Source organism: Sapajus apella, unplaced genomic scaffold, assembly GCF_009761245.1.
Source record: "Sapajus apella isolate SASKATOON/1434 unplaced genomic scaffold, GSC_monkey_1.0 scaffold10, whole genome shotgun sequence".
NCBI classification, from domain to species: Eukaryota; Metazoa; Chordata; class Mammalia; order Primates; family Cebidae; genus Sapajus; species Sapajus apella.
The window spans coordinates 23,071,589-23,096,449 of record NW_022436950.1 but is presented as its reverse complement, the minus strand read 5'-3'; the positions used below and the strand labels follow the sequence as shown (position 1 = coordinate 23,096,449).

General features: G+C 44.5%; 1 protein-coding gene across 4 annotated transcripts in view; it reads left to right on the top strand.

The window, feature by feature from the left end:
* Positions 1 to 24,861, top strand: part of SMARCAL1 (SWI/SNF related, matrix associated, actin dependent regulator of chromatin, subfamily a like 1) — a 69,831-nt gene that overhangs the window by 16,463 nt on the left and 28,507 nt on the right. For 3 of the 4 annotated variants that reach the window (XM_032278292.1, XM_032278291.1, XM_032278293.1), the window contains exons 7-12: positions 739 to 925; positions 5,176 to 5,326; positions 7,989 to 8,147; positions 11,286 to 11,351; positions 20,593 to 20,733; positions 24,417 to 24,632. In XM_032278292.1, the coding sequence (XP_032134183.1) occupies positions 739 to 925; positions 5,176 to 5,326; positions 7,989 to 8,147; positions 11,286 to 11,351; positions 20,593 to 20,733; positions 24,417 to 24,632 (920 nt within the window). The remainder of the gene's footprint in view (positions 1 to 738; positions 926 to 5,175; positions 5,327 to 7,988; positions 8,148 to 11,285; positions 11,352 to 20,592; positions 20,734 to 24,416; positions 24,633 to 24,861) is intronic. The other variant, XM_032278295.1, reaches the window with a different exon arrangement.

Sequence of the window (24,861 nt, the reverse complement as noted above, 5' to 3'; positions counted from 1 at the left end):
AGTCACTCATGAGGGTATTAAGAAAACATATGATCACACATGACTATATGCAATAGGCAACCTCAGAATTTCAAATAATGTTGGATAGAAGTAAAATAATTCCCAGTTTCTCTTTGTAGTTTCCTTTACTGGATACCTGAGGACAATTAGCCTCTTGATGGGTTACTCTGACTACCAGAGTGCCCTTGAAAAGGTAAAGGATAAAGAGCAATTGACGATCTGTAAATCATGGCTGCTTTTCTCATTAGATTTTTCAAAGGAAAACGATAAAAGGGAAGAACATCCTGAAAGTGACAGCCCGCAGGACAGCAGCCTGTGGTTAGTGGTTTAGCAACTGCCCGGGGTCTCTAGGTCTGTCATTTTTTCTCTACATTTTAAATTTGTAATTCAGCTTCCTTCTCCCTAGAATTATGTGTTTTATTTTTCTCTCTGGTTTTTCTTTTTCTGTTTCTCTATTGAATAAAGGGTTTTCCCCCTCTCTTTTTTAAAGTTTAAAATCAGGTGAGATGACATTGTTCAAAAAGCAAGGTCGGTGCAATTAGTTTGTTTTCATTTTTGTGTAGATCCCAAGTAATTTATTTTTCACACTTGGGTTAATGGTCCTGACTAGAAGAGATTTCTCCATGCATTATATAAAGCATCATTAGAAGGAAATACATGTATATCCCAAAGCTCCTCTTTCTCCAAATCTTTTGAGCATGAACACTCCAGCTCATGTGCTTCTGTTCTTCTTTCCAGTTACAAAGGCACGCTGCCTCCCACAGGTTCAGCTGGATCCTCTGCCCACGACTCTCACCCTGGCGTTTGCTTCTCAGCTCAAGAAGACATCTCTCAATCTCACTCCAGATGTCCCAGAGGCAGACCTTTCTGAAGTGGACCCCAAGCTTGTGTCTAATCTGATGCCCTTTCAGAGAGCTGGAGTCAAGTAGGTTCTTGATCTTCCTCTCTCTTCCTCTCCTGCTCGAATTTCCTTGTTCACCACAGACCTCGTACAGATGCTTCCTCTTTTATGAACTTTTATTTTCAATGGATACATGAAAATTTAGAAGAGTCTAGGCGTTAAACAGCCAGGTGTGCTGTTACCAAAGCCTTATTGTAACCATTGATTTCAAATTCCATGGGTTAATCAGGACCCTGAATTGCAGTTCTGCAGAAACCCAATTCAGACTAGCTTAAGGAAAGAGATTTCTCAGTGCCTGTAAGAGAAAATCCAGCATCTCTAAAGATCTCATCAGGCTGCTGTACTTCTCTCAATCTGCTTTCTATTTAGTTTGCTTTGTTCCTAACCAGGTGTTCCTCAAGCGTGGCAGCTCGGGCTGCCAGGAGCTTCCAGCTTGCATCCTCAGCTTAGCAATGCACAGAAGCAGCTCTTCCCTAGTGGGGCTAACACTGCAATGGCTTAAGTCTGGTCCCAATGTTGGAGCCAGTCACTGACCTTGGAGGCTTGAGGTCTTGCTGATCAGACTTGGTGACAGGCTCATCCCTAGAACCAGAGGGTGAGGCCTGCCCATCTAAGTTACTTGGACTGAAAATGGGAGGTGGCAGTTCTCCAAAAGAAAGTAAAGGCGCTCTTATTAGAGGAAGAAAAAAGATAAACCTACATCCTGATCTTTCCTTTTTTCCCAGAGTTTCTTGGGAGAAGCAAAATGCCGGGTTTGAACTAGGCTTCTCTTAAAAATACGGTAGTTCAAGAAGAAAGAGCAAGTCTTGATAGTCTGTGTAGAAATAAGAAGCTGTTATTACACAGTGTAGTTGGACATAGAGCCCCTGTACAAGGGAAGGAACCTAAATTATCAATGGCACTGACAAACTGCGCCAGCCTGCCTGCCTGAAGCCTGATTGTGGTATTTTGGCGAAAGCTTGGCTACTGTCTCTGGCAGGATTTGGGTCTCAGAGTGCCGTTTGGGCACAACGTATTTGATTACATTCCCCTGGCCCCAGCCCTTCTCCCTATTATTCATTTCCTTCTATCTCTCTTAAATAGCACACTCTGCAAAACTCCTCTGGCTTTGCAATTTCATTCCTCCATCTGGTGAGATGTCCTTTGGGCCTTGTTTTAACCAGGTTCAGGGCGTTTTTTTCCTTTCATCTTTCTTCCTCTGGGCCTCTTCATTAAAGCTGCAGTAGAGGTCGCCCAGCTCCACCCACTGGGTAGCCCCTGCCTTTGGCATCCAAGTTCTTTGAGGCTCTGTTAGCCATCCTTGGGCCCACACGGTGGGTACTGGTCTTACCAGTTACCCCACTACCCCTGAGAGAGGCCCTGTGTATGAGGTGCCCTTGGGCACATCTGTTTCTACCTCTGTGGCTCTGAAGCTGCTAGCAGTACTTGTAATCTTTCTTCGGAATTTTCTAATTAAACCCAGGTTTTAACTTTCATACTCTAAAGAGGTGGGGGCTTGGCACTGGGGGAGGAGGGCTGTCAATTCCATGTTTTGTTTTGTTTTTGTTAATGTAAGAACTGCGATGGAACACACCCTTTATAGAGCAAAATCTCTTAGAAATTTTAACGTCTTCTAATATGCAAGCAGCCCTCTTGAGCAGGGGAATGAGTCGAGACTCAGAAAGACAGGTGCCTAAAGCTATTCAGCTGCCAAAAGTGGAATTGGGGCTTAAATCTGTGTTTTCTGATTGATCAGTTTCTGAGTATGGCATTCTTTTTCCTTTTGTATTCAACTACCCTGTGGAGGATGACGTTTAATTTTGTTATTGTTCCTCTGTTATCCATGCTTTTTCTGTCTTTGTTGTCATTTTTTGGCCACTTTGTTCCTTACTTGGGCTCCCTCTAGGCAGGGGAAAAGGAGAGACTGTGAAATTTAGGGGTTCCATTCTGCTCTAAGGATGCGGATAGACCAAACTTCTGGAAATTATAGATGGTAAAGCTGAGGAGGCTGAAACAAAAGACGCTCAAAGGGCGTGAGGCTCTCCATGGATTCCGTTGCTTAGGTACTGCCTGTCCTCGCTGGCCACCAATTTTGTAAATCAGAAAGTGAGGTAAAAAATACATCTTTTCACACCTGCCCTCCCCCCATCTGTCTGTGTTGTGGGTTGATCCCAGAAATGGTCCAGAAGATTTCATAGAGGTGGGTGTGCAGGGAGGAGGCTGCGCCTGTTCTGGAGAGGTGAGGCAGCCCACCGCTCGGCTCCGTTCCTCCCCAGCAGAGGGTGAGGCCGCCAAAGCAGGACTTCGGGAAAGGCTGCCTCGTCTCCCAGGCTGCAGAGAGAACAGAAGAGTGCCCTGCCAGGATGCCTGTTGTCCCCACACGCTACTGGCCACGGGCTGCCTGGGGATTTGCTGCCCAGTTTTCCATCTTTGGAAACTGTGTTTCCAGGCAATTCCAAAAGGCCAAGTGCAGCCTGGACTTCTTGTCAGCCCTGCTAGCTGCTGATTAAAAGAGGTGACATTCTCTGTTTTCACTGGGTGAGAAGGAAAGAGAAAGAGCTGTTCCAGCAGCTTATTTTCAGGATTCTGAGCAAATGATCTATTTTTCAGGAATTAGCTGAAAGAAGACTAGTATTTGGCACAAAGGACCAGACATCTGGCACTTGGGATCCTTTTAGGTTTTCACTGTTTCATCATGAGACACGAGCAAGTCATTTTAACTGTTTGTGTTTTGATTCTTTGTCTTTTTGTAGAATAGTAGTTATGATAGAAGCACTTCCTTAGCGCTTATGGTGTTGCCAAGCATTGTTTTCAGTATTAGCTTTATTAACCCTCCCACAGCTCCATGAGATAGGTACTGTTATTACCTCCTTCTTACTGCTGAGGGGGCTGAGGCATAGGGAGGTTAAATCATGTGCATGAGGGTGTACAGCTGCTAAGTGATGGAATTAGGACTCCAACCCCAGCCAGTCTGGCTCCGAAATAGTGGAATACACTCTTATGAACTGTTAGCAAGAGATGCTGTACTTAAGGGCTTTAGGGTCCTGGAGGCTGCCATATAATTAAAAACTCAGCCAGCTGCAGTAGCTCACGCCTGTAATCCCAGCACTTTGGGAAACCGAGGTGGGCAGATCACCTGAGGTTGCGAGTTCGAGACCAGCCTGACCAACATGGTGAAACCCCATCTCTACTAAAAATACAAAAGTAGCTGGGCATGGTGACTCATGCCTGTAATCCCAGCTACTCGGGAGATGGAGGCAGGAGAATCACTTGAACCCAGGAGGCGGAGATTGCAGTGAGCCGAGACTGCGCCATTGCACTCCAGCCTGGGCAGCAAGAGTGAAACTCTGTCTCAAAAAAAAAAGGAAAAAGAAAAACTTGATGCTGAGGTTGGTGTTCCCTATTGGACAAACACCCTCCCATCCTTTCCTCTGCCGCTCTCCTCGCCGCCAGCATCTTCTTTGCCAGCCCCTTTCTGCCTTTATGTATACTGAGTACTCTTTGATCTTCAGAAAGCCTTCTTTTCATCCCATCAGCTCTTTCTTCTTTCCTTCTTTCCTTTCTTTCTTTCTTTCTTTTTTTTTTTTTGAGATGGAGTTTCCCTTTTGTTGCCCAGACTGTAGTACCAGGGGTGTGATCTCGGCTCACTGCAACCTGTCTCCTTGGTTCAAGCAATTCTTCTGCCTCAGCCTCCCAAGTAGCTGGCATTACAGGCATGCACCACCATGCCCAGCTAATTCTGTACTTTTTGTAGAGGCAGGGTTTCACCTTGTTGGTCAGGCTGGTGTCAAACTCCTGACCTCAAGTGATACACCCACCTTGGCCTCCCAAAGTGCTGGGATTACAGGCGTGAGCCACTGTGCTCGGCCCTTTACTTCCTTTCAAAGCAGACTCTGGAGTAAGCGTGCCCTCCTGAGTGCTAGTCATGGACCCCCACCTACTCACCTCTGTACACATCCCCTGGGCCCTGCCTGCAGTGGGCCGAGGCGACTCCTCTCACTGGAAACTTCCTTCCTTGGCCTCCATGACCTAATCATCTTCCAGATCTTCTCCCTACCTTTCGACCACATTCCACATTTTTCCTTTTTGGGCTTTCTCACTTTCTCTTTTTTATTCTGCTCCCTATTTGGCTCATGTCCTTCCCTTCTGGGGAGCAAGTCTGGTGTGGCCTGGGCCCGGGCTGGCTAGTGTGGCAGCCTCCACCCAGCAGTGCTGACCCAACCGGATGTGAGGGCAGATTAACTCATGCCCTGGGAAACGTGCCGTGCTGCCGTCCTCACCTTGTCTGCCTTCAGTTTCGCCATAGCCAAAGGAGGCCGCCTGCTGCTTGCTGACGACATGGGCCTGGGGAAGACCATCCAAGCCATCTGCATCGCAGCCTTTTATCGGAAGGAGTGGCCACTCCTGGTGGTGGTGCCGTCCTCCGTGCGCTTCACCTGGGAGCAGGTTAATGGTCTTCGAATTGCAATCTTCACAGAGAAGGTTTTCTTCTGTGTTAGAGTCATAAAATAATGGTTTGCAGACAGGACATAGGGATCTTTAAGGATCCTGTCTCAAGGCAAAGGCCAGGAAGAGAGATGAGATGCCACCTGAGGGCAGGTGGGGGGTTTTCTGGATTCGAATCAGGTTACACTTTGAGGGAAGAAAGCCAAGGAGGAACCAGCTTAGAGAATTGTGTTCATCTGTCAGCAGGCACTTCCAGCACCTATGTGCCCTGCTAAAAATACTTTTCATCTGTACCACACTTAGTTTTCTTTTTTTAAATTTTTTATTGTTTTGTTAAATTTTCATCTATTTATTTTGAAACTGGGTTATGAGACAGGCTAATTTTTGTACTTTTTTTAGAGATGAGGTTTTACCATGTGCCCAGGCTGGTCTCAAACTCCTGGGTTCAAGTGATCCATCTGTCTTGGCCTCCCAAAGTGCTGGGATTACAGGCATGAGCCACTGTGCCTGGCCCACCCTTAAGTTTCAAAATATTTTCACTGCCTGTATTTTCCTCAATCCTATGAGAGTCCTATGCAATAGGTGCAATAGATAGTAACCCCTTTTATAGGTAAGAAAACGGAATCTCAGAGGTTAAGCGGCATACTTACTGCTTTACTGTTAATGAGGAGTTCTGCAGGATCTTGATGCGGCATTTCCTGACTTCCTGACTCAGGGATTTTGCACTCTCTAGAAGGGGGAGTGGGTAGGATGTTCACTGTCTGCCAGGTAACTTTACAGATGCAGAGCCTGACAAGAGCCCTATATCACTTACCCTTGAGCTTTTTCTACTGTAAATCCAGGCATCAGAGTGTTTTGTGAAATGAATAATAAGCCTTGTGAACAAACTCAGTGAAGAAGGAAGACCTAGTCCATCGTCCATAGCTTTTTCTAGCTTTATGCCACTGATGTCAGCCTGGAGCTTCTTCCTGAGGCCTCCATGAGATACTCGTGCATAAGAGGCAGCTCCTGCTGCCAGTCAGGCCGAGGCCCAGACATGCTGTTCCGACTGAAGACATGGCAAAAACAAAAAAACTAAAACGTGCACCAAAACAATACCTTGTTCTTTTTCTGTCCCGGTGATCTGAAATCTTTTTTTAAATTTTATTTTATTTATTTATTTATTTTTGAGACAGAGTTTCACTCTTGTTACCCAGGCTGGAGTGCAATGGCGCGATCTCGGCTCACCGCAACCTCCGCCTCCTGGGTTCAGGCAATTCTCCTGCCTCAGCCTCCTGAGTAGCTGGGATTACAGGCACGCACCACCATGCCCAGCTAATTTTTTGTATTTTTAGTAGAGACGGGGTTTCACCATGTTGACCAGGATGGTCTCGATCTCTTGACCTCGTGATCCACCCGCCTCGGCCTCCCAAAGTGCTGGGATTACAGGCTTGAGCCACCGCGCCCGGCAAAAGTAATCTTTAGTACATATTTTGCATGTGTTAGGTTCCCACAGTACCCTCAGAAATTCTAGGAAGAGTCAGCCAGATGGTGCCCAGCAGGTCTGACGTTAGAGAAAAGACCAGCACTCCCTGTACTGAGCAGTGTCAGCCCAAGTGGAGAAGGTGAGCACCCAGATGCTTGGGTGCATCTGAGATGCTCAGATTGCCAGAGAGAAGGTGGATTTGTAGAAATATTGGCATAGTCTCATCATCATCAATAAACATTTATGATTTGCCTTCAGTGTACCAGGCTCTGCTAAGTCCTATGTAAAATTCCTCTTAAAAAGAGTAGCATTCTTTCCCTGCAGAAACTTACCATCTAGTTAGAATCGCAGGGATGAAACCCAAATACCATAATGTGACTGCCGACAAAGGCAGGGAGATAGCCAGGCACGGTGGTTCACGCCTGTAGTCTCAGCAACTAGGGAAGCTGAGGCAGGAGGATCGCTTGAGGCCAGTAGAGCAAGACCAGTCTGAGCAACACACTGAGACCCATCTCTTCTTGGAAACAAGAAAAAAAAGGAAGAAAGAAATTAGCAGGGCATGGTGGTGTGCACCTATAGTCCCAGCAACCTGGGAGGCTAAGGCAGGAGGATCATTTGAGCCTAGGAGTTTGAGGCTGCAGTAAGCTGTGATGGTGCCGCTGTACTCCAGCCTGGGCAACAAAGTGAGGCCAACCCAACTCTTTTTTTTTTTTTTTTTGAGGTCCGAGCTTTCCCTCTTGTTGTCCAGGCTGGAGTGCAATGGCGCCATCTTGGCTCACCACAACCTCCGCCTTCCGAGCTCAAGTGATTCTCTTGCCTCTGCCTCCCAAGTAGCTGGGATTACAGGCATGCGCCTCCATGCCCAGCTAATTTTGTATTTTTAGTAGAGATGGGGTTTCACCATGTTGGTCAGGCTGATCTTGAACTGGCAACCTCAGGTGATCTGCCCACCTCAGCTTCCCAAAGCGCCGGGATTCTAGGCGTAAGCCACTGTTCTCAGCCCCCTAACTCTTAAAAAAAAACAAAAAAAAACAAAAAACAGGGGGAGTGTTCTGTCAGTGGCGAGTGAAGGGGCGCAGGTGGGTGAGAGGAAGGTAGAGGTGAGGGCTGTTCTTGGGTGTGAGACTGCTGCTGTCAAAACCAACAGCTGCTGTGCTAGGTGCGCATTGCAGCTTTGTTCCCTCCTGTCATCTGCAGGCCTTCCTTCGGTGGCTGCCGTCTCTGAGCCCAGACTGCATCAACGTCGTGGTGACTGGGAAGGACCGCCTGACAGCTGGCCTGGTCAACATTGTCAGCTTTGACCTTCTTAGCAAGTTGGAGAAACAGCTAAAAACCCCTTTTAAAGTTGTCATCATTGTAAGAGACTTGACTAAGTCTTTAAGTACTTTATCTCTCTGGAAACTCTCTTTGCAAAAGCTCTGAGAACTTTCATGTCTGTAATCTCCTTTAGCCCCATTTGGTTTCTAGAAGAATAGAAATCACTGTCTTTATTTTGTGGGGAACAGCCAATTCATTCCCCTCAAATAGACATTTTCAACTCTGGCTACATACTAGAATCTCCTAGGGAGCTTTTTTTTGAAATTGTGATTTAATCAGTCTTTGCTGGTGGTTTCTAGCCCATCTCTTTCCCACCATGAGTCATGGAGGCCATCGTATGGACCCCAGGCCACTGGGCGTTCTGGGGACTACAACCTGGATGGCAAGGGGGTGTGCCTGCATCTGATGCCATCTTTTTGAAACAATTGAGTTTTCTTCTAGCCAGTGTGAAGATACACCCCACCCCACAAAAGCACTTTTTACTCTAATTGTTTCTTCCTTGAGATGGAGTTTCACTCTTATCACCCAGGCTGGAGTAGAGTGGCGCAGTCTCGGCTCACTGCAACCTCCGCCTCCTGGGTTCAAGCAGTTCTCCTGCCTAAGCCTCCTGAGTAGCTAGGCTTACACGCACCCACCACCACACCCGGCTAATTTTGGTAGGTTTAGTAGAGATGGGATTTCATCATGTTGACCAAGCTGGTCTTGAACTCCGGACCTCGGGTGATCTACCAGCCTCGGCCTCCCAAAGTACTGGAATTACAGGCGTGAGCCACCTCACCCAGCCTCTAATTGTTTTTTAAAGGAGGTCTTACTGGACCTGCTTCCAGATCTGACAACATGTCTTTCAATTGCAGGCTTTCCTACTTTTAACCCCTCACATAGTTCCTATGGAAAGTCTAAACTGACCTGGTACCCAGCCATCTCTGTCAATACTCAATATATTTACATAGCTCACACAAATATTGGGGGAGCTTAGAGAAAGTAAGGAGAAGATACCATTACTGACCTCAGGGGATCTATTATTATGTTTTGGACATGAGAACCACACTGTGTTCTTAGCATAAGCAAACTTGAGTGTCGATAGTTTTGCAAAGTGATATAGGTGATGAGTCTTAGGGGGAGTCATTTCTGGTTTGGCACAAATTCAAGTGTGGCTTTGAAGAGATGTCAGCATACATGTGAAATGAAAACACGGAAAGAAGTTTCCCAGGATTATGGTGATGGCTCTAGAGTGTGTGGGAAGAAGAATGCTTTCATTTCTTGAGGGTTGCCTTGTGTGAGGTACTGACATATGATCATCAATTTTCCCAGTGACCTCCAAGCAGGCTTTCTTTTATCCTTGTGAATTATCCATTTCACAGCTGATGAAACTGGCAATGAGAGTGGGTGCGTAATTTGCCCATAGGCACGAAGCTAGCAAGCTGGAGGTTATTGATTAAAGCTGGGTTGCCTCTGCCTTCAGAATTCATGTTTTCCTCTCGGTCCGTCACTTAACCTGCCGTATGATTTTTGGCAAGCCACTTACCACCATTGTTGGTTTGTTCTTCAGTTAAGTAACAGCTCTGTCCTCTTGCTTTCAGAGAAGTATAGGAAAGAATAGAGTGATGGCTCTGAAGTGTCACACTTCTCAGAAGAGGCTTCAGTTTCAAGCCATTCTTTGTCATTTGTTCCAGTACTGGCACGTTTTTACCCGTTGGTTGAAAGGGCTCGTTCTCTCCCATGTCCTCCGCACTTTCTGCATTTTTTCTCCGTAAATATACCTTTTTCTTGACTGCATGAGAGCTCATCATCAGAAAGGCATATGACTGTAACACTCCAGCTTTCTGGATAAGATGCCGTCTTGACATTTCGGGGTCATGTCACACTCCCCTCTGTTGTGCTTTTAAGGCCCTTTTTGCTCGTAGTAGCTGAGCTGGAATAGAGGATTTCTTATAGATCATCTTTAAGGACAGAGTTGGGGTCTCACTGGTATCCATGCTATAGGAGGGCTGATACCATTGAGTGCTTACTGCGTGGCAGGGCTGTTCTGTTCTTTTTTTTTTTTTTTTTGAGACGGAGTTTCGCTCTTGTTACCCAGGCTGGAGTGCAATGGTGCGATCTCGGCTCACCGCAACCTCCACCTCCCGGGTTCAGGCAATTCTCCTGCCCCAGCCTCCTGAGTCGCTGGGATTACAGGCACGCGCCACCATGCCCAGCTAATTTTTTGTATTTTTAGTAGAGACGGGGTTTCACCATGTTGACCAGGTTGGTCTCGATCTCTTGACCTCGTGATCCACCTGCCTCGGCCTCCCACAGTGCTGGGATTACACCGCGCCCGGTGGCAGGGCTGTTCTAAGGACTTTACCTGTGTTGGCTCATTTAAGACTCACAGCAATCTAATACATAAGGAACTAAGAACCCATTTTACGAATAGCAAAACTGGCATTACAGAGAGGTAGTTCCTTGGAGCCACGCAGCAAGGAATTTGACTCTGTAGCAAACTAGAAAATTTCCACTCAAATACTCCTGTATTAGTTACACATTTGGCTTTAGAAAATATGATAAACTCTGTATTTGCTTATGCAACAAAAAGAAAAAAGAATAAAGAAAAACAAACTATATATGTATATTTACTTATGCACAGATGCAGAGTGGTTAATCAGACTTCATGTTCTAAACATAACAGCCCCTTGAGGATGGGAATCACATCTTCTTCCCATTTCTCAATTTCCCCAGTGCTTTGTCTACACCCGCCTCAGTGACAGTGCTGATAACATAGCCTGATCGGCTGTCAGCGAGTCTGGCATCCTTTCTGCACCCAGAGTCCCTGAGGGAAGTGGCTGGACACCTTAGAGCTTTGCATCAATGCAGGGGCCACTATTAACAAAGCAGCAAACCACCTTCTCATGGCTTCTTTGAGCAGCCTCTGAGATGGGCGGGGCAGGGATTCATGAATCTCACCTTATAGATGGAAAATTGTCCTCAGAGAGATAAAGCAACTTGCTCAGAATGCAGTAGAGAAGCTGCCACCAGAACCCTGGGTCCTGATCTAGGCCCACTGAGCCGTCTCCTTGAATGAGAAAGTGCTAAGGGAGTGTCCGCCTTGTACTTGCCACACCAGGGTCAAGCCTAAAATGGCCCCTATTTCTGTTCACTCAGGATTGGACCTTGTTCACTTATGTGGCTGCTTCTTTTCAGGATGAATCTCACTTCCTCAAAAACAGTAGGACTGCCCGCTGTCGAGCAGCTATGCCGGTCCTGAAGGTGAGTACTTCTGAGAACTGAGCTCACTGAGCATTGACATCCCATAATATTTTGCACAGGCTTGAAAGTGGTCCTAGTCCAGCAGAGGTTGCAGGTACAGACCTGTGGGCTATGGTCATGACTTGGCATTGACTTAGGGCATCTCTCTCTCCTTAGGCCTGTGGTGCCAATTTCATCCTTCTTCCTAACATCCTGCTAAGGAATTGGTAGTCAGTACTAGAAGTCAGTAGTGCTGCCTTTGTCTCTCAAAGGTGAAGACCTGTTGAGGCTGGGTGGAGACTGGACTCCAGAATTCTCCTCTGGCTTCCTACTTAGACAAGGGAGAGCCTCCAGTAGCTTGTCCACTAAATAGTCTAGAAAAAACTGCCTGTCTTCTAAGTCACTTGTTGCAAAGCTGTCAAGATGCTGGAAATCAGGAAAGATGAGTTGTATTAATGAAAGTAATGGCAAAAGCCACAGTTACTTTTGTATCAACCTAATACAAGCAGAACTGAGCAAGGGCTGGTGGGGTCAGTGAGATATGCTGGCAAAGTCAAGATGGGCTTTAAAAGCTGATACCGTTTTCTGTGACTACCCTGAGTCTCTTTGGTTGATAGAAGGGGCAGCCATCCACATTCCTCCCTGTGGTGACCTAAACTCATCTCTGAGTGCATTGGTGGGTGTGAGTTCTGGCTTCAGGCGTGGGTACGTGATGCAGGTTCTGGTCTTTATCTGAAGATGTTCTGATGTGCAATATAGGCTCCATGCTTCACGTGGCTCTCTCTTCTCCCTGTGTTTGGTTTCTTGGTCCGCCATCCCAACAGAGGGTAGGCCTCCAGATTTCCTTCAATTTCAGAGGGGGTTCGGATTTTTCCTATTATTGGAGGAGGGGAGGGGGAAGTAAAATTAGAAAAGTAGCTTTTTCCTCTCATAACAAGTTAGAAATTTCTCACAGATGACTTTGGATGTATCCACATTGGTTTTTATAGACTGAGCAAACCAAAGTATGTGTTTTTCTTATGCTCAAAGCAGGCTTTGTGTTGCAGTAGCATTTTAAAACTATAGCTTTTATTGATTAAAAGAAGCTTTAACTTTTACCTAAACTAGGGAAGACAAATATGCTAAATATCGATGAAACTTAGGATTTGAACATTAATCTCACTAGTTCCTCACAAAACACACATCAGTGTCTACTCATTTCAAGATAAACATAATACATCTTCCAAGGCAGTGTTATGTCATGTGGTCCAAACCTAAGAATAAAAGTGTTTTACTGAAAAAGCTTGGTTTTGCTGGATGTTGTGGCTCTCACCTGTGATCCAAGCACTTTGGAAGGCTGAGGCAGGAGGGTCACTTGAGGCCAGGAGCTTGAGACCAGCCTGAGCAACTTGATGAAATCCTGTCTATACTAAAACTACAAAAATGTGCTGGATGTGGTGGTGCACGCCTATAATGCCAGCTACTCAGGATGCTGAGGCAGGAGAATCATTTGAACCTGGGAGATGGAGGTTGCAGCGAGCTGAAATTGCACCACTGCATTCCAGCCTGGGCTACAGAGCGAGACTGTCTTAAAATAAAAAGAAGCTTGATTCTCTTCCAGCATTACCTATACATATTTATATGTCGATAGCCATTGATAGACATACTTAAATAAAATGTTTAGTGACCCTTCTTTTGGAAGGCATTAATATGCTTTCTATAGGGGAGAAAAAATAGGCTTTGGTATTATGGTTTGAGTATTGCAGCCATAACTAGATTAAATCTGTACCCCTGATTGTTTAGACAAAAGAAATTGCACAATAGGTAGATTCTATCATTAAAGATATAATGGAAAAGCTTCTTAGCAACCACCTTGTTAATGTAGTCATCGCCTGGTTGGCCAAGCTGAGCCAGATAGTGGTTTCTGAAATGTGTGCTTCTAAGCCAGACCTTTGGAAGCAGCGTATACCTCTTTAATATCTTGAGTATGTTTCAAAGTGACATGTTTAAAAGAAATCTTTAAGCTGCTAATATGTACTCTTGTCCATTTGCTTTAGAACTCTGATGAATTAATATTTTAAAATAAGACCCATGACCAGACACGGTGGCTCACGCCTGTAATCCCAGCACTTTGGGAGGCCGAGGCAGGCGGATCACCTGAGGTCAAGAATTCGAGACCAGCCTGGCCAACATGGTGAAACCCTGTCTCTACTAAAAATAAAAAATTAGCTGGGTGTGGTGGCTCATGCCTGTAGTCTCAGCTACTCGGGAGGCTGAGGCGGGAGAATCACTTGAACCCAGGAGGCAGAGGTTGCAGTGAGCCGAGATTGTGCCACTGCACTGCAGCCTGGGTGACAGAGTGAGACTCCATCTCTTTTTCTTTTTTCTCCCAATCAATGCATATTTGCAAAAGAGACTCCATCTCAAAACAATGAATAAATTAATTAAATAAGACCCATGAACATGGCCTGTGTTTATGACGGTGTCTTGAGGCCATGCTCTTCTGCAACATTGACTTCATGTAATGCTGGACTGCGGCGGGATTGGGGTGAAGGGGTGGGGCGGAGCATTCTGTGCTGTTCTGTTGACTGTACCTTTCATCTCTCTCTATTGTATGTTCATCTAGATTGCAGTCTCTCAGCCTTGGCACTGTTGACATTTTGGGCGGGACTACTCCTTGTTGTTGGGGGCTGTCCTGTGCATTTTAGGATGTTTAGCAGCATCCGTGGCCTCTACCCACTAGATGCCAGCAGTTCCTCCCCAGTCATGACAACCAAAATTGTCTCCAGATGCTACCGAATGTCCTCTGGGGGAGGACAAATCACTCTCCACCCACCTTGCACTTCCCCAACCCCATTGAGAACCACTGATCTAAATAAGGAAATGAATCTAACTGTTTTTGGAATAATAAGATAGTTGGGAGAAAGTAAAGTATGTCTTTGAAAAGCCACCTAAGGACCTAATTTAATACCACTTGATTGTTCCTCTAAAGTGAACATCTCTTAGAACTATATTCCGATAATTAATATTGCAAGCATATTTTTAGCAAATAGGCATAATGAGATATTTAGATTAAATCACACGGTTGGATAACAGGGCCAGATCATGTTGAGAAAATGTGGCTTTTGTAAATAGCAACAGCAGTCAGCAGAGAGAGGACATGTTAGATTGTAAGAAACTGTTGTCACTGTCCCCTGGGAAGTGTGACATTTGTCTTCACTCATGGCACTGTTTGCTGGGGCTACTAATCCTAAATGAGGTAGATCTATTTTTTAAATTTATTTATTTATTTAATTATTTTTTGAGACAGAGCCTTGTTCTGTTGCCCAGGCTGCAGTGCAGTGGTGCAATCTCAGCTCACTGCAACCTCTGCCTCCCGGGTTCAACCTCTGCCTCAGCCTCTCGAGTAGCTGGGATTACAAGTGTCCTCCACCAAGCCCAGCCTTCTTTTTTTTTTTTTTTTTTGTTTTGGTATTTTTAATAGAGGCAGAGTTTCACTATCTTGGCCAGGCTGGTTTTGAACTCCTGACCTCATGATCCACCCGCCACAGCCTCCCAAAGTGCTGGGATTACAGGTGTGAGCCACCGCACCCGGCCTATTTTTATATATAAATATATGACAGTAGACAAGATGGAAAGCTATAAACAAGAAGTTAAAATTACCTTTAATCCCTCCAACAGAAAAAGCCACTGTTAACACCTTATTTTTGCAGTGTGTCAGTTATTGGGCAAGATCTTAATTTTTCAATAGCTATGGAGCATTTACATAGTAGAGACACATCCCATAATTTAATCCTCAGTATCAGACATGTGGTGGCTTCCCACTTTTGCTGTTATAAATAATTCTGCAAGTGAACATCCTATGTATGTACCTTGCATGCTTATCCTATTAGGACAGACTCCTGCAATCAGAATTGCCAGGTCAGTTTTCATTTGACCACTTTGGGAGAGGCCTCTGAAGTCCAACCTGGCCGGCATAACAACAGTCTGCACTCCCCTTCAGCCTGCAATCGGAGACTCTCTTCCCCACATGATACCAATCCTCAGGATTATCAGCACTCTTTTGAACAGTGAGGTGTATGTTTGGGATTTTTTGGTTTAGTTTAGATATCTTTTGTTTACACTGGCTTTTATTGTTAAACTAGTGTAATAACAAAATTAAATTTTTTTAAAAGGGAAAGGCCCCCAGAATTCTACCATTCTTTCCTAATAAGCAGCTGTTTCTCTTTTTCTGTGAGTAGAGAGTACTTTTCATATCTCTGTTGATTAAGGTTTTTTCTTTTTCCTTTGTTATTAAAGTAGTTTAAATAGATGATAAATTCAAATGGGGCCAGGTGCGGTAGCTCACACCTGTAATCCTAACACTTTGGGAGGCCAAGGCAGGAAGCCTGAGATCAGGAGTTCGAGACCAGCCTGGCCAAAATCGTGAAACCCCACCTCTACTAAAAATACAAAAATTAGCTGGCCGTGGTGGCACGCGCCTGTAATCCCAGCTAGTTGGGAGGCTAAGGCAGGAGAATTGCTTGAACCTGGGAGACAGAGGTTGCCCTAAGCCACAGTGGTGACAGAGCTAGACTCTGTCTCAAAAAAAAAAAAATTCAAATGATACAAAAGGATGGACAGTGAAAAATAAGTCTTTCTACCACCTCTGGATCCCCAGTCCCCAGTCTCTTTCCCCAAAGGCAGCTATAGGTACCAATTTTCAGGTTTACTTCTATAAAATAGACTGCACCTATATAAGTACGAATGTATGTGTTTCCTTTCTGCTCTCTTAGAGTGTTCTACAACCATTGTTTTACACTTGCCTTTATCCCCTTAGTAATGTATCTTGAAAATCATTCCATATTGTTCCAAATGACTCTACCACATTCTTGCAAATAGGATTCTATTGGATAAATTTATCATAATATGTATCACCTGTTCTCTTTCGGTGGATTTGTAACCAAATTGCAGCTATTACATGCAACACTGCAATGACCCATTATTTCAAATGATAGAGAAGTGAAGAGTGGAAAATGCAGTTTCTTTGTGTCTGAGATGGCTTTTGCCTATCAGGCCAGAGGGGAGAGTGGTATCAGCTGGCAGATTCTGTTTTCTCCCCTAGTGTGATGAGGCTATAGAAGTCCCCTGTGGTCCAACCATTCTCATTTATTTCCTCAATTCCACTATGCAATCAGACTTAAAACATGTGGCAAAATAGACTGTCTTTTCCAGAGTAAAAAAATCTACCTTAGGCCGGGCGTGGTGGCTCATGTCTATAATCCCAGCACTTTGGGAAGCTGAGGCAGGTGGATCACTTGAGGTCAGGAGTTTGAGACCAGCCTGGCCAACATGGCGAAACCCATCTCTACAAAATTAGCTGGGGATGGTGGTGTGTGCCTACAATCCCAGCTATTTGGGAGACTGAGGCAGGAGGATCTCCTGAACCTGGGTTGTGGAGGTTGCAGTGAGATGAGATCACGTCACTGTACTCCAGCCTGGGTGACAGAGTAACACTCTGTCTCAAAAAAAAAAAAGCTTGGAATAGCATAACTTTAATCAGCTATAATTATATCATTTGATGTATTCTCGTTATGATATTTTGGTATTTTTGAACCAATATGCATGCAGTCACTGTCTTCATTCTCTCTGCTCTTACCCGAGAACTGCCTTACATGTGACATCAGAATTCCATTTATGTTAGAGCAGCAGTACTCACTTAGCTCGAAAGCATTATGGTTATCATAGCAAATCAGTTTAGTTAAGACTAGTACTATTCAGGTTTGTGACTGGAACTTTGCCTCTTTTGGAACACAGGCTAGAACCTAGAAGGAACCATTTATGTGAAATAAGCTGACCTAACCAGAGATTCAGAGGCCATGTATAAAGTATCACTGAGTGCCAGGTGGCCTTCTGCCAATACTTAGGGCGGCCTCTGGTCAGCAGTGGCCGTAATTACACTGTTTTCTTGATTTGGCCTGGTTTGTCTCGGGGAGCACCACTCAGGAGTGGAGTAAAGAATACGCTCCAGTTTCCCTCCCCGATTCCAAGTACCAGGTTTCTCCTGAATTTCACTCTTTCACTCTTAGGCTTTCAATTTAGCTACAGGTGTCTTATTGCTCCTTGGATAGTTGACTGTGATTCCACATTTATTCTTGATCTGTGTACTTTTGGTCACTTGTTCCCAAGCTATGCTTGCCACTATCCTTATTTTGAAGATTGTATAATGACTTCTGAACTAATTAAAACAAAGCTTCAATGTCCCGGCCACAACAGGGTTACTGAGTATGGAGACTTTTCAGTGGTGTGGACTTGACCTTCTCTTTGATGTTACCTGCCTTCTCCATGTCCTATTTATAAGTTGAATATGTGGTATTATGTAAATTTACTTAGAGTACCATTAGGAATAATTCTAGGTATAAAACTGGACTGAGCTTTGGGGAGTATGATTGTTTTCCTAGTCTGAAGTTTTGGTGAAATATATTACAGCCAATCAGAATAATTCAGTAAAGCAAGTTACTGGCTCAGTTGGAAAAAAAAAAAAAGAGATAACATAAAGTGAAGAATTTCTGGACTGCTTATATAAACTTAACTTCAGCTCTTTTCTCTACAGTAGAACATTCTTTTGGCTCTTTATTTTTTTTGAGATGAAGTTTCACTCTTGTTGCCCAGGCTGGAGTGCAATAGCGTGATCTTGGTTCACTGCAACCTCGGCCTCCTGGGTTCTAGTGATTCTCCTGCCTCAGCCTCCTGAGTAGCTGGGATTACAGGCATGTACCACCATGCCCAGCTATATTTTTTTCTATTATTTATTGATTGATTGATGGGTTTCACTCTTGTCACCCAGACTGGAGTGCAGTGGCACAATCTCGGCTCACTGCAACCCCTGCCTCCCCAATTCAAGCAATTCTTTTGCCTCAGCCTCCCAAGTAGTGGGACTACAGGTGTGCGCCACTACGCCTGACTAATTTTGTATTTTTTAGTGGAGGCAGGGTTTCACCATGTTGGCCAGGCTGGTCTTGAACTCCTGACCTCAGGTGATTTCCATGTGCTTTGGCCTTCCGAAGTGCTGGGATTACAGGAGTGAGCCACCACGCCCAGCCAGCTCTTAATTTTAAAACTATGTATAGGTTATCTACTTTGAATTACTACTTTGAATTCTCTGTGGCAAATAACATATACACGAACCCAATCTGTTCTGCAGGGCTTTCCCACCCCAACCCATGAAGAAACAAGCCTGCCTTTGAGGGTCCTCTGAACCCAACAGTGTCTGCACATTGAATCATATTCTCTTTCTAACAGTGCACAGAAATATTTTTTTACATTGTTCTATTGTGGATTTCTTAGGTGTTGCTTTTCTCCCTTAGCCAGGGAAGCTCACTGTAAACTGTTCAATTTAGTGTTGATTTATTTAGTTTTATAGATTTATGTTTTCCTAGATTTGGGAGTTTTCAGTGACATATGACACCTTTGCAGCTGGATGTGGGTTAAAGTCCTCATAGGTGATAGTGATGACATATATACATGCAGGGGCTGAGCAGGGAGCAGGCCAGATCACCCCATTACAGATGAGATGCCATTCTGGGTTCTTTTCAAAGCTGGTCTTTTTCTTTTTTTGTAATGCTGCCTCTGCCTTTTTGATGCCCACAAACGCCCATTTGCAACATTCTCATCACACTCTAGTCTGGGGAGTGTATGAGAGAAGCGATTCAATGCTAACTACATCCTATAAATATCTGACAGAAGACCCTGGAGTTAATTTCCATCATCTGATCCATGAACTGTTTTTGCCCTGCCTCCATCCCAGGCCAGCACAGAGACATGAAGAATAGGTTTGGGGTGATGGGGAGATTTTCTCTTATTGATAAAACTTTTCATTTTCCCTTTTTCATTGAAATGATCGCAAAGCCAAGGCAAGAGATGCTAGCAACGTCATTCAAGAACCTCATTGTTATTTTAATGAGTCTGCATTAAACCGTGCAGGAAATTAGAAGGCCTAGGTAATTGAACTGTGGAAAATTATAGCTGGAGAAATTCATAGCTCTCCCGTCAGAATGGAATTAGATATTGGCTATTGCTGTGAGGGCACAAGCGCGTTTTGGTAATTGTATATATTGTATATTTATAAAGAATGATTTTTCTTTTCACTGTTGCACCTTTATTTATTTATTTTTATGTGGCAGTGTATCCATCTGTAAACCTAATTTATTCTCCTAGGTGATTTATTACATGCAGTTGCCTTGTATTACTGTCATTAACTCAAGGTTACAGTGGTTAACAACCTGTTTCTAGACAACTGAGCTCCATGATAGGGTCCCTTTCCCAGAGCTGAAGTGAATTTTACCTCCAGTGATTTGTAGTAATTCTGTGTTCTAATACAGCAGGAAGTGTTTCCTTTTTTTTTTCCCTCACCCCCTTTCCCATCTTAATAGTACGAGGTAGCATCTTTGGGTCTGATCCCCATGAGTCAGGTTGGTGTCTGGGTAGTGAGGAACTTGGAATCTGTCACTGGAATTGACCAACTATTTTTTTTTCCCCATCTTGCCCGTGCTAAGCAAGCTGCTGCAGACCTGGGCTGAAGTCTAGGGAAAATAGAACCAGGCATGACCTTTTAAGGTTCTTATTATTAATAACTGCAAAATGAGCGCAAGTCAGGAGCGGTAGGCTTGAAGCATTGTGAAGGTGAGTGAGTAAAGGTCTTATTTTCCTTTAAAGAAAGTCACATGGAGACGTAAAACATTGGCAGCCGCTGACACTTACTCCTGGAAATGGGAGCGGGCTGATCGTAATTGTCATTACCTGAGTTCAACTTGCATGTCACAGATCCACTCTGGAGGAAGGTCAGACCTGCCGCCCTCTTCTCCCATTTCCTGTCCAATGCAGGATTCTTTGAGTTTACTCTGTGTTTGTTAGGATACTAACTAGCTTCCTTGTGAATTTCTTGTAGCATACAGTGAACGTTTATTGGTTACTTGGTGCCAGGCATGTGCTACAGAAAATAAAGGTGACTACAACCCAGTCCTTGATCTCAAATGCTTGAAGTCTAACAAGGGAGACAGAAAAGTTATAATTCAATGTAATACATTAAGTACTAGCATAGAGCTCAGCAGAGGACAGGCAGGAAGGATTTAAAGAAAAGGAGATGCCATCTAACTGCTTGCATTGGCAAAGCCATTAGGTTCTTACAACACGCGCGCGGTCTTTTTTTCCTGGGGGCCTCCAGCTCCTCCCTCATTGGGGCATTTTGCACATTCCCTGTTGCACCTCCCTGTGTTCAGAGCGCCTTTGGCTGTTTGCCTTTCAGGTTGCCAAGAGGGTGATCCTGTTGTCGGGCACACCAGCCACGTCCCGGCCGGCAGAGCTCTACACGCAGATCATTGCAGTCAAGCCAACTTTCTTCCCCCAGTTTCATGCCTTTGGACTTCGCTACTGTGATGCCAAGCGGGTATTTATTATCTCTTCCCTCTCTAGCCCACCCATATGTCACCCTGATTTTGACACTTATCTTTCTCTTCTTCTCTCTGGCCATGATACGATCAGAAGAGCACTGGCCAGGGGAATGGATTTTGGTCCTTCTGTTTCTTACCATGGCCTTGGAATGTCCTCAAGGGTAAGATGAAAATGGTCATATTACCCTTTAAATCCAGTGTTAATGGTTGTGGTGATTCCAAGTCATCGTTTTCCAGTAAAGGGACCAGTGGCCGATGTATGGGTGTGTGGAGCTCTGAAAGCCAGCTGCTCCCTTGCCCAGGGTCACAGCTCTACACGGGGCACAGTGCTGGAGCTCTAAAAGAAAAGTCCATGTCAAGTGCTGGCCCTAGAGAAGAAGCTGGCATTGAGGTGAACTAGGGGTGAGGCTGAGGCCCCAGACAGAGAGAAGAAAGTAAGTGAGAGGGTGAGGGCTTCCTCCTGGCATGGGGATAATATGAAGTAAAGGTAGAAATTCCTCCCTGTGCAAAAAAAAAAAAAAAAAAAAAAGCAAAGGTAGATTGGGGAGCATGATCCCAAACTGCCTTGGGTGGGCTCTGTGAGTGCAGTACCAATGGCGCAGACACCCAGGACCTACAGTTGGTCCTCCAAAAATGCTCTCCCCAAATGGCAGGGAAGCCCTGTAAATGCAAACGCATTGCCGTGGAACCCTTGTTTCTAAAACCACAGTAATTCAGGCCTCAGAGATTCTTGTATTGTGATCAAGTCACAAATGTACTGACACTTTGGAGAAATGGCTGCAACTTCCCCTCCCAAGCCTTCTATTCGGGAAAAGCCTTGCTGTGCAAGTGCATGATATAAATAGGATTGTCTGCCTTATTTTTTAAATTTTTAAAAGCAGAAAAAAAAAGTTTTCAAGTACTTTAAAAATATCCACTTACATTCAAACAAAGTACTTATAATGTAAATTGTAGTGCTTAGCATAGTTAATTGCAAAGCATTTTTAGGTGGTTATCAAGGCAGGAAATTTCCCAATTGTTAAATGTATTTAAAAGCCATATGCTTCTTTAAACATGTATTTAATTTATTTTTCCTGTGGATCAATCCAGATTAGATTGGTGCTATATAGTTTTCATGGTCCCTCAAAACTCTGCATGTATGATTTAGATTTCTGTCCTGTTTCCAAACAGTCCACTTTCTAAAAAGGATCTTCTCTTTCTTGACTCTCTGGGCCTATGGCATAATAATGATCAGCTAGTGATGAAAGGGGCTGCAGATAAAATTCATTGCCTTTTCTCCCCACACTGTCCCTTCCTATGTTTCCAGTCTGAAGCCAGCATCTCCCCAGTAGTTTCTCTTGCCAGAAACTGAGGCATTATTTTTGAATTCTCCTTTTTCTGCCTTCTCGATACACCTCCCCTATAAAACAAAGAATACCTTCCTCATCTTCACATCCTTTTTTCCACCTAGCCCAGGGCCTGGTATCTGGTAAGTTTTCAATAAAAGCTTGTTGGACTATGATTATCTCAAAGTCCAATTTAAAATCTTTGCTGCATGCAGTGTTACGTGCATGTAGTCCCAGCTACTTGGGGGTCTTGAGGCGTGAGAATTGCTTGAACCCAGGAGGTGGAGGTTGCAGTGAGCCAAGATCATACCACTGCACTCCAGCCTGGGTGACAGAGCGAGACTCTGTCTCAAAAAAGAAAAAGTAATAAATTATTTGATATTACTAAGTTTTAACCTACAAGATTAAGAGCTAACAATACTAGAACTTAGGAGCGTGGTATCTGTCTTAGTCTGTTTTCTGTTGCTATAACTAAATACCACAGACTAAGTAACTTATAAAGAATAGAGGTTTATTTAGCTCATGGTTTTGGAGACTGGGAAGTCCAAGAGCATGGCATTGGCATCCACTGAGGGCCTTCTTGCTATTTCATAGCATGGCAGAAGGCATCATATGGAGAGAAGGCACAAGCATGTATGTCAGCTCAAGTCTCTTGTTCTTTTCTTATAAAGCTACCAGTCCCAACATGGGGACCCCACCGTGATGACCTTATCTAATCCTAATTACCTCCCAAAGGCCCCACCTTCAATCAACATATGAATCTGTGGATTACTTTTCTAACATGTGAAATTTAGGGGACACATTTAGGCCATAGCAATATCCAAATTATGATATCCATTTTTTTCTCAGCATGGTTTTTATTTAATGCAACCCATAAGCCAGTAAGTAAGCCAGGCCTGCCTTTTTTTTTTCCAGCTTCATGCATTAAGAAACCACTAAAAAGAACACCTCATGCTGAGCTCATTTGGAAAACCATAACTATCTGAAGGCATTTGCTGAGAACTTCCAGTTGATTTCAGAGTATTTTTTAAAAAGAAGAAATAGCTTTACATCATTTTATTTCTCCACCTTTGACCATCTCTTCCTTCTCTCAATTTAGCAAAGGTTTATGAGACACCTATTCTGTCTCCACTATTACGCTAGGCTCTCTGGCCCTCTATAATGGATAAGCCTAGCCCCTAACCTCCAGGTAGCTAGCTCATCAGCCAGGAGGGGAGGGCTACCTTAAAATACAAAGTAGCAGACACACTTGCTTCCTGATTTTCTACAAGATTGTAGAAATCAGTCCTATTTCCAGTAAGATTGTTGGTGAAGGATAGGGTTTTTTTAATGGTAACGTCTTTTTTTAATGGTAACGTCTTTTTGTTTGTTTGTTTGTTTGTTTGTTTGTTTGAGACGGAGTCTTGCTCTCTTGCCCAGGCTGGAGAGCAGTGGCGTGATCTCAGCTCACTGCAACCTCTGCCTCCCAGGTTCAAGTGATTCTCCTGTCTCAGCCTCCTGAGTAGCTGGGATTCCAGGCATGCAACACCATGCCTGGCTAACTTTTGTATTTTTAGTAGAGACTGGGTTTCACCATGTTGGCTCAGACTTCCTGACCTCAAGTGATCCGCCTGCCTCAGCCTCCCAAAGTTGTGGGATTACAGGCGTGAGCCACCGTGCCTGGCCAGTAACATCTTCTCTAGCTGTGTGACGGGGAATTGACATTTGAGCTCACTGCCTCCCATGGGCTACTCAATGAGGGAGCCATGTTTATAAAGGACTGCCTACACACTCAGCCAGACTGCCAGAACCCTATGTGGTGGGCTCCTCCTGCCAACCCCAGCTGCCATCAGCAACACTGCAGTTACTTTTACTATATTGTACTTGTTTGTGCTGGTGTAATTCATACTGAAGAACAATAGTTTTTAAAATCCCTGTAAGTCTCATCAAATAAAGATGTTACTGACATTATTTTATTACATTGTGCAACAGACTCCGTAGGATAAGCCATAGGGAAGATTCAGTATTTAATGTACAGGAATAGTCTGACAAGCCGAGCTTTTTGTTTGTTTTTTAATAAAATGGACACCCAGTTGCTTGACTTCTTGCATTTGCTGCTGGAAAAGAAAGCTCAGTGCCAAACTGTACAATGCTGTGATCAGTGTTTTTTGTTTACCTTGTTCTTGACTTTTCTCTCTCTTTTCTTTTCCATTTCTCATTTGTTTCATTGGGGGTTTATTTGTCCCTGTAAGTCACTTGAAGTTCTCTGAACTAAGCCGGGGTGGTTGTGAGAAGAGAGACCTCCCAGGAGCCCACGGCCCTGTTGGGCCGGGTCTGGAAGGAGCCTCATGGCGCTGCCACTGTTTTCTCTGCAGATGCCTTGGGGGTGGGACTACTCAGGTTCCTCCAACCTGGGAGAGCTGAAGCTCCTGCTGGAGGAAGCCGTCATGCTGCGGCGTCTCAAGTCCGACGTCCTTTCCCAACTGCCTGCCAAGCAGCGCAAGATAGTAGTGGTTGCCCCAGGACGGATCAGTGCCACGGCCAGAGCTGCCCTGAATGCTGCAGCCAAGGAAATGACCAAGGACAAAACTGTGAGTCTAGGGCTGGAGATGGATTTGGAAGCAGATGTGTCTAGGTGCTCCTTTCCATGAGGGGCCCTTGAAAATGGCCCAATGTTCTCTCAGCTTACCTTTCTGTAACCTTTCCCTGTTCCCTAGGCAAGAATAGCAAGTCCATTTCATTCCTTAGCCTACCTAGTTGGTTTTGAAAAATCTCTTGTTAACGTGTTTTTTTTTTTTTTTTTTTTTTTTTTTTTTTTTT